This window comes from Chrysemys picta, chromosome 1, assembly GCF_011386835.1.
Source record: "Chrysemys picta bellii isolate R12L10 chromosome 1, ASM1138683v2, whole genome shotgun sequence".
NCBI classification, from domain to species: Eukaryota; Metazoa; Chordata; order Testudines; family Emydidae; genus Chrysemys; species Chrysemys picta.
Genome location: NC_088791.1, coordinates 159,596,978 through 159,606,319, shown reverse-complemented (window position 1 = coordinate 159,606,319; position 9,342 = coordinate 159,596,978). Strand labels below are relative to the sequence as shown.

At 45.7% G+C, this 9,342-nt stretch overlaps 1 protein-coding gene across 1 annotated transcript; it reads right to left on the bottom strand.

The window, feature by feature from the left end:
- Positions 1 to 5,320: 5,320 nt before the first annotated feature.
- Positions 5,321 to 8,294, bottom strand: LOC135976749 (uncharacterized). The gene is made up of 2 exons (XM_065574052.1): positions 6,967 to 8,294; positions 5,321 to 5,896 (listed from the first exon to the last, which is right to left on the bottom strand). Exons 1-2 carry the CDS (start codon positions 7,514 to 7,516, stop codon positions 5,733 to 5,735), a joined length of 714 nt encoding a protein of 237 aa, XP_065430124.1. The 5' UTR covers positions 7,517 to 8,294; the 3' UTR covers positions 5,321 to 5,732.
- Positions 8,295 to 9,342: the final 1,048 nt, after the last annotated feature.

Here is a 9,342-nt window from a genome sequence, read left to right as displayed (position 1 = left end):
TTTCTCTCATGGTACTGTAAATATCAAAAACAATTTAAAATACCACAGTTGAGCTACTATAAATGGTCCACTTAAAATTCAAACCAATAAAAGCAAACAAGAGAGCCCAATACAAAATAAGGGGAAAAGGAATGAGAGAGAAAGATGATACATGTGAGGTTAATCTAAACACATATTTGGAAAAAGAATTTTTTCAGATGCTTTTCAAAACAGAAATGAGATGACCTGAGACAGAGTTCAGCAGCAAGAGTAGATTCCACATCTACCAGCACAAGTTCATGAGGGTACTTTTCAACCTTCAGTATGATAGTAAGACAGCTAAATGACAGGTGGCATACAGTCACATATATCCAGCTGTGACAAGAGTTAAAGAGGGAGCCTGGTATATAGCTAATGCCTACACCATACAGGTTTAAAAACCATCATGAGCAATTTATAGTAAATCTGACACTTCATAAACAGTGAATTTAAAAAATACAGGGCAGGCATAATATGGTCACATGATATTACATCAATGAACAAATGCTGCTGTGTAATGATCTTTCACATGTGGTGCCCCATCCATCTGAAACATCCTATGAGCATGTGAACGTAACTCTCTGACATCCTGAAGTGTCCATGCTCCAGTTTCCCTGCCAAAAACAGTCTTCCACAAGCTCATAGGTTGCTTCAACCTTCCAGTCAAAGCACAAGGCTTTCTCTTGTGGGATCCAAAAAACAAAAAAAAAGTCTTATACAAAGTAAATCCTTCTGCACCACTTCTGCCAGTGTTCCAGCCAGGCTCTTACTCTTTCATTCCTTTCCCCCCCCCAAGGATTTCTACTCTCCATCTCCAGGTGGAGCAGCTGAGGTGTAGGAGTGCCCAGTCCCTCTCTCTATCCCGGGTCCCACTCACATGCTGTCTAGGAGAGGCCATCCACTCTGGCCTCACTATTCCACTTCATGTCTCATCAGAGACCAAGACCCAGGTGAGTTTAATCTCTTTGGAAAATATTTGGTCTTTATATAAATGCACAGATTACAAAAGGAGTCTTGTGAAGCAATTGAGTTGTGCATGTAAGTGTTCTGATTGCTTCACAGTTACATTGTATTGTGACTTTGTAATGCATGTCTCATATTTCAGAGCACTGGCAAATGTTTTGATTGCTTTTTTGTTGCCATCTCAGTGGGGGTTTGATTGTTTTCTTTATCTATCCTATTTATTAATACTTTTAGTTCGCTCAAAGGCATCTACTGGAAGCATTAAAAAGTTAGGACAAGGGTATCCATCCACATATTAGTTGGTGAGTGAGAATTTTAACTTGAGCAGAAACATTTTTGAAATCGTCAGTTGGAATAAGAAACGGCAGGCAGCACAAGCTAATTATGTGCTCAGAATTGTCTGCAGTGAAGTTACAAACACTAATAAAGATGAAGCTACACCATAAAATTATATTACATAAAAATAAATAATGCTTTGGTGCCTTTAAGGGATGAAGAAGTAGATTTATTTAAAATAAACTTAAATGCCATTATCAGCTTTCAGCAAATCCTTGCAGCAGCACAACCAATCCGGAAATATGCATGGTAAACTAAGAACGCTTTATAAGGAGGAGGACTGGATGGCTCAGGAGATTTGTAATGGATTATAGACTGCTACCCTGCTAGGTCACAAATTTAAAGCCTATCCAGGCCAGAAATGACTAAAATTGGGAGAACTATCTACAGGGAACAATTTATACAGCAAATGTTGCCGCTTTTGCTTGTTTGTGAATTGCCCATGAATCATTATTCATAATTATGTATCAGAGGGGTAGCCGTGTTAGTCTGAATCTGTAAAAAGCAACAGAGGGTCCTGTGGCATCTTTGAGACTAACAGAAGTATTGGGAGCATAAGCTTTCGTGGGTAAGAACCTCACTTCTTCAGATGCATCTTACCCACGAAAGCTTATGCTCCCAATACTTCTGTTAGTCTCAAAGGTGCCACAGGACCCTCTGTTGCTTTATTCATAATTATGCAACTAATGATTTATGCATTATTTCAGCCTATGGAATGCTTCTGAACTATTTGCTGTTCATAATTTGCTATTTGAATTCCCACAGAAAAGCATTACAGAATGTAATCATACATTTTCTATAGACTTTTCTGGAGCATCCTCTAGAATTAAATAGAAAGGTGTATCTCTGTTATCAAAACACCCTCGGAAAACAATATGTTATGTTGGAAGTCATTCAAAGCTGCCCTTAAGAAACAATTTGATCCAAAGATAATCACAGACCTAGTTAAAGCCTATGAGTTTGCTGACCACCCTCTTGTCGGGCTAATTAGTAGGAGCGATCAAATCCCTCCGTATAGTGAGATAGCTGGAAACAAAAAAAGCTACTGGCCAATGCAATGAGCTGTATGTCAAGGCCTAAGCAAAAACTAACCAAGACAGATTAACAAGGGGGAGGGATAGCTCAGTGGTTTGAGCATTGGCCTGCTAAACCCAGGGTTGTGAGTTCAATCCTTGAGGGGGCCATTTAGGGATTTGGGGCAAAATCAGTATTTGGTCCTGCTAGTGAAGGCAGGGGGCTGGACTCCATGACCTTGCAAGGTCCCTTCCAATTCTAGGAGATAGGATATCTCCATTTAATAATAATAAAAAAAGGGCTGCCTGATTGCAGGGGAAGGGGCTAGGAGTTTAGGTTTGCAGTCTGGGGTTAGAGACAAAAAATCCAGGAGAAAGTCAGCAGAAAGTGAGAGACGCCGTGGTGACCATTACTCTGAGCAGAAGGAGAAAGACAAAGCTTCTTGGGCACAGATATCACTGGAGAGGCAAGCCTGGGGATTTTTTGAGCAAGGAAAGTCCCTTCATGTAGTTAACAATAGAGGATACTGACCAAGAACTAGGCTGCATGGCAAGTCAGAGCTAAGATGTGTGGACTGAAATATTTCCCTGGTTGCAAGTGCAAAGAAGACTAGGATATTTGTTTGTAACCTGTGAAGTTGGAGGCAGAAAGCCTGGGGAAGAAGTTGTCAAGAATTGTCCACCTGATCCTCACAGGAAGCAGAATGTTTCTTGGTGATAGAGTTCAGTGGAGAGAGAGACTTGGGGATGTCTCAGCAGAGAAACTGCCTGCTGCTGTTTGTTGCTACTGTGTTCAGGGAACAGGACTTGGCTCATTCATTGTAAAATCTACCAAAGAAATACCTGACTTGTATCATCAATTTCTCCTCTTAACAGAAACAACCCAGTAAGGCCCTGAATAATGGCTAACCAACAGGGCCAACAGTATCATCTTCTGTTAAATTCTATAGGCTTGACGAGTAATTTCTATTAAACTCTATTGGTTTTATCCCTATTACATTGAATTGGTCTTTTCCATAAGGGACTGATCATCTAACTCACATGGGGTGAACATATCCCTGTGTAAGGGCTATGCACTTCTTGAATCTCATCCAAGTCCTATACTGAAGGACTAAGGGTATGTCTACACTACGGGATTAATCCGAATTTATATAATTCGAATTTGGAAAACAGGTTGTATAAAGTCGAAATGTATGCAGCCACACTAAGCACATTAATTCGGTGGTGTGCGTCCAAGTACCGGGGCTAGCGTCGATTTCTGCAGCGTTGCACTGTGGGTAGCTATCCCATAGTTCCCGCAGTCTCCCGCGCCCATTGGAATTCTGGGTTGAGATCCCAGTGCCTGATGGGACAAAAAACATCGTCGCAGGTGGTTCTGGGTACAGCCTCAACTCCTCCCTCCCTCCCTGCATGAAAGCAACGGATGGCAGACAACCATTTCGCGCCTTTTTTCCTGGGTGGGTGAACACTGCAGACTCCATACCACAGCAAGCATGGAGACCGCTCAGCTCAAAACAGCAGTCATGAACATTGTAAACACCTCGCGCGTTCTCGTGGAGTTTATGCTGAGCCAGGACCAGAAAAACGAGGCGAGGAGGCAGTGGCGGCGGCAGCGCAGCGACAAGCATGATGAGGACATGGACATGGACATGGACACGGACACGGATACAGAATTCTGTGAAACCGCGGGCCCCGGTGCTTTGGAGATCATGTTGTTAATGGGGCAGATTCTATCCATGGAACACCGATTCTGGGCAAGGGAAACAAGCACAGACTGGTGGGACCGCATAGTGTTGCAGGTGTGGGATGATTCCCAGTGGCTGCGGAACTTTCGCATGCGTAAGGACACTTTCATGGAACTTTGTGACTTGCTGTCCCCTGCCCTGAAACGCCAGAATACCAAGATGAGAGCAGCCCTCACAGTTGAGAAGCGCATGGCGATAGCCCTGTGGAAGCTTGCAACGCCAGACAGCTACCGGTCAGTCGGGAATCAATTTGGAGTGGGCAAATCTACTGTGGGGGCTGCTGTGATGCAAGTAGCCAAAGCAATCACTCAGGTGCTGCTACGAAAGTTAGTGACTCTGGGAAATGTGCAGGCCATAGTGGATGGTTTTGCTGCAATGGGATTCCCTAACTGTGGTGGGGCGATAGATGGAACCCATATCCCTATCTTGGCACCGGAGCACCAAGCCACCGAGTACATAAACCACAAGGGGTACTTTTCAATGGTGCTGCAAGCACTTGTGGATCACAAGGGACGTTTCACCAACATCAACACGGGCTGGGCGGGAAAGGTTCATGACGCTCGCGTCTTCAGGAACACTACTCTGTTTAAAGGGCTGCAGCAAGGGACTTACTTTCCGGACCAGAAAATAACCGTTGGGGATGTTGAAATGCCAATAGTTATTCTTGGGGACCCAGCCTACCCCTTAATGCCATGGCTCATGAAGCCATACACAGGCAGCCTGGACAGGAGTCAGGAGCTGTTTAACTACAGGCTAAGCAAGTGCAGAATGGTGGTAGAATGTGCATTTGGCCGTTTAAAAGGTCGCTGGCGTTCATTATTGACTCGCTCTGACCTCAGCCAAAGAAATCTCCCCATTGTTATTTCTGCTTGCTGCGTGCTCCACAATCTCTGTGAAAGTAAGGGGGAGACCTTTATGGCGGGGTGGGAGGCTGAGGCAAATCGCCTGGCTGCTGATTACACGCAGCCAGACACCAGGGCGATTAGAAGAGCACACCAGGAAGCGCTGTGCATCAGAGAAGCTTTGAAAACCAGTTTCATGACTGGCCAGGCTACAGTGTGAAATATCTGTTTGTTTCTCCTTCATGAAAACCCGCCCCCTTTATTGACTCATTTTCTGTAAGGAACCCACACTCCTGCTTCCCCCAGCTTTCTTTCAAACCAAATAAAGTCACTATCATTTAAAAATCATTTATTCTTTATTAATAGATTAGAAAAAGAGGGAGGGAACCCGGGTGGGATTTGGGAGGAGGATCGGTGGGAAGGAAAAGGCCACTAAAAAAAGGTAAAAAACTGACAGCCTTTTGCTTGGGCTGTCTACTGGGGTGGAATGGAAAGGCTTTACGGAGCCTCCCCTCCGCGTTCTTACACGTCTGGGTGAGGAGGATACGGAACATGGGGAGGGGGGAGGGGGGTACAGGGGCTGTAGCGGCAGTCTGTTTTCCTGCAGCCGTTCCTGAAGCTCCACCAGACGCCGAAGCATGTCTGTTTGCTCACGCAGCAGCCCCAGCGTTGTATCCTGCCTCCTCTGATCTTCCTGCCGCCACCTCTCATCTCGAGCGTCTCTCCTCTCCTCACGTTGGTCCCTCCTGTCCTCACGTTGGTCCCTCATGTCCTCACGTTGGTCCCTCCTGTCCTCACGTTCACTGGCTTCTTTCCTATACTTTGCAAACCGTTTCCTTCCACTCATTCAGATGAGCTCTGTCACTGCGGCTGGATTCCATAATTTCTGAAAACATCTCGTCTCGCGTCTTCTTTTTACGACGCCTTATCTGTGATAGCCTTCGGGATGGAGGAGGGAGGCTTGAGGAATTTGCAGCTGCTGTAGGGAGGGGAAAAGAGAGAATTGTTTAAAAAGATACATTTTGCAGAACAATGCTTATACTCTTTCACGGTGACCAACACTATTCACATTACATAGCACATGTGATTTCTGTGCAAGGTCGCATTTTGCCTCTTAATGCTGAGTGCCTGTGGCTTTGCTGCTAGAGATCACAGGTCCGGGCAACAGAATTCGGCTTGCATGCGGCCATGGTAAGCCATTGTCTTACAGCTTCTGCGCCCTCCTTTCCCACATACCAAGCATAGCCTGTAGAGTGCTGCGGTTTTTCTGTTAACATTCAGCAGCAGCAGAAAACAAACTAACCACCCCACCCCCCCCCTCCCGCCATGAATTCTCTGGGATGATCGCTGTACCCCTCCCCCCACCGCGTGGCTGGTATCAGGGAAGATCCCTGCAGGAACCAAACTAACCACCCCCCCCGCCGCCACCCCCCTCCCACAATAAATTCTCTGGGATGATCACGGTACCCCTCCCCCCACCGCATGGCTGGTAACAGGGAAGATCCCTGCTAGCCAAATGCGAAAAGCTCAGGGCCAATTTCCCATCTGCGCTTGGCTAACTGCAGGGAAGGATTTATTTTCTGCAACAGGCAAACAGCCCAGTAGGAACGGCCACCTCTGTCCCCTTAATTAAGTTCCCGTATTTCAACCAGGTTACCATGAGTGATATCACTCTCCTGAGGATTACACAACAAGATAAAGAACGGATGTTGCTTGAATGCCAGCAAACACTGGGACCATACGCTGCCAGGCTTTGTCAGGCAATGATACCAGATTACTTGCTGCAAGCATGGCATGGTCAAGTGTCCTACCATGGAGGACGGAATAAGGCTGCACTGCCCAGAAACCTTGTGGCAAGGCTTTTGGAGTACCTCCAGGAGAGCTTCATGGAGATGTCCCTGGAGGATTTCCGCTCCATCCCCAGACACGTTAACAGACTTTTCCAGTAGCTGAACTGACCACGAATGCATCCCAAGTCCTCAGGGCAAAGTAATCATTAAAAACCGTTTGCTTTTAAAACAAGTTTTATATTTTAAAAGGTAAACTCACCTGAGGTCCCTTCCATGGGGTCAGGGTCTTGGATACTGGCTTGGGAGGGTTGGGAGGGTACTTCAGTCAGGGTGAGGAAAAGATCCTGGCTGTTGGGGAGAACGGAGTGCTGTGTGCTCTCTGCAAGCTCATCCTCCTCCTCCTCCTCCTCCTCCTCTCCCCCATCGGCAGAATCCTCAGGTGTAGCTGATGAGACTATCCCCGACCCGGAATCCACGATCACAGGTGGGGTAGTGGTGGAGCCCCCCCCTAGAATTGCATGCAGCTCGGCGTAGAAGTGGCATGTCCGCGGCTCTGACCCATAGCGACTGTTTGCCTCCTTTGTTTTTTGATAGGCTTGTTTGAGCTCCTTGACTTTCACGTGGCACTGATCTGAGTCCCTATTGTGGCCTCTCTCCATCATGCCCTTGGAGATTTTTTCAAAAGTTTTGGCATTTCGTCTTTTAGAACGAAGTTCTGCAAGCACTGAATCCTCTCCCCATATAGTGATCAGATCCAGTACCTCCCGTACGGTCCATGCTGGTGCTCTTTTTCGATTATCGGCCTGCATGGTTACCTGTGTTGATGAGCTATCTGTGGTCACCTGTGCTCTCCACGCTGGGCAAACAGGAAATGAAATTCAAATGTTCGCGGGGCTTTTCCTGTCTACCTGGCCAGTGCATCCGAGTTTAGATTGCTGTCCAGAGCGGTCACAATGGTGCACTGTGGGATAGCTCCCGGAGGCCAATACCATCGAATTGCGGCCACACTATCCCTAATTCGAAATGTTAAAATCGATTTTGGCGCTATTCCGCTCGTCGGGGTGGAGTACAGAAATCGATTTAAAGGGCCCTTTATATTGAAATAAATAGCGTCGTTGTGTGGACGGTTGCAGGGTAAATTCGAATTAAAGCTGATAAATCCGAATTAAAGTCGTAGTGTAGACCAGGCCTAAGGGGTTGAATCTCTGTATGGGGGCTGAGTTCCATCTACAGTTTAATTTCTACTCAATGACTGACTTCCAAATCTACAAATAGCTTTCAAGATGGCCATGAAAGCACTCATAATATGAATACTCGTGCAAAAGCACATTCACACAATTATTTGTGATACTCCGTCAATCCGTGGACATACTTATAACCATAATTCACTTATTTGCAGGAATGTTAATGGAAAACCAAAGGGGTCACTGGTAGCTTCAAAGAGAATTCACAGTTTTAGCCAAACTAATGTCTGGAAGAAGAAGTTGTCAAGAATATTCCCCTGCTCCTCCTGCATGTCATAAGAGGTGAATAAAAGGGGGCTGCCTGGAGAGGGATGGGTTCCGTCAGGTTAGAAATTTGCCAGAGACACACCATATGATGAGCAAGTCAACCATGTCCATACCAGATTGGTCACAGCCCGGATTAATAATGACCGCGCCATACATCTCCCACCAGGGCGGACACGACAAGTATACTACTGGTGTAATCCCAACAAAGAGGATCCGTGGAAGGGATAACATCACCATAGCCACATGGAATGTAAGGACATTGAGACAAATAGGGAGGTTGAAAGAACTCATGTATGAAATGAAACAATACACCTGCACCTCCTAGGAATTTCTGAGGTCACATGGAAGAACTTTGGAGAGGCACTAACAGAAGAAGGGCATGTACTCTATTACAGTAGAGAGGACAACAGCATAGGATTTCTTGTGCATAAAGATATCAAGAATTCAGTATTAGGATGCCACCCAGTATCCAGCAGGCTTATTTCCATCTGCCTAAAGGCAGTACCATTTAATATCACAGTGGTACAAGTTTACGCCCCCACAACAGATTATGAGGATGAGCAAATTGAAGATTTTTACCATCAGCTCGAAAACACTATTGATAATGTACACAAGAAAGATATTGTGATTGTACAGGGAGATGGGAATGCTAAAGTGGGTACTGACACACAGGCAGATTGGTGAGATTATTGTGGCCCTTTCTGAAATGCAGTAACCAATGAGAGAGGATTGAGACTTTTGGAGTTTGTCACCTATAACAATCTGGTTCTTGCAAACACATTAAGAGCACATAAAGCATCCAGACAATCAATGTGGCACGTACCTGATGGTCTGCATCACAGCCAGATTGACTACATCATGGTGCAAACCCAATTTTGTTCTGGGATTAACAGAGCTAAAACAAGGAGCTTCCCCGGTGCGGATATTGAAAGTGATCATGACCTTGGGATTCTAAACTTTTGGCTGCAGCTAAGGAAAATCATCAGGCCAAAGTTCACCAGAACCAAGTTTCACTTAGAAAGACTCCGAGACTGAAACATTGCAGAGTCATTCCAAGCAATGATCAGTGGAAAATTTGCCTTGCTGCTTGCTCTAGAGGAAGATGTAGAAACAATGACCAACAA

Bases quoted from the DNA above. Each gene is read 5' to 3' on its own strand.
- LOC135976749 (XM_065574052.1), bottom strand. From the start codon at position 7,516: ATGCAGGCCGATAATCGAAAAAGAGCACCAGCATGGACCGTACGGGAG. The intron at 5,897-6,966 runs GTGAGTTTACCT...CCCTCCCTACAG, and splicing joins CCCCATGGAAGGGACCTCAG to CAGCTGCAAATTCCTCAAGC.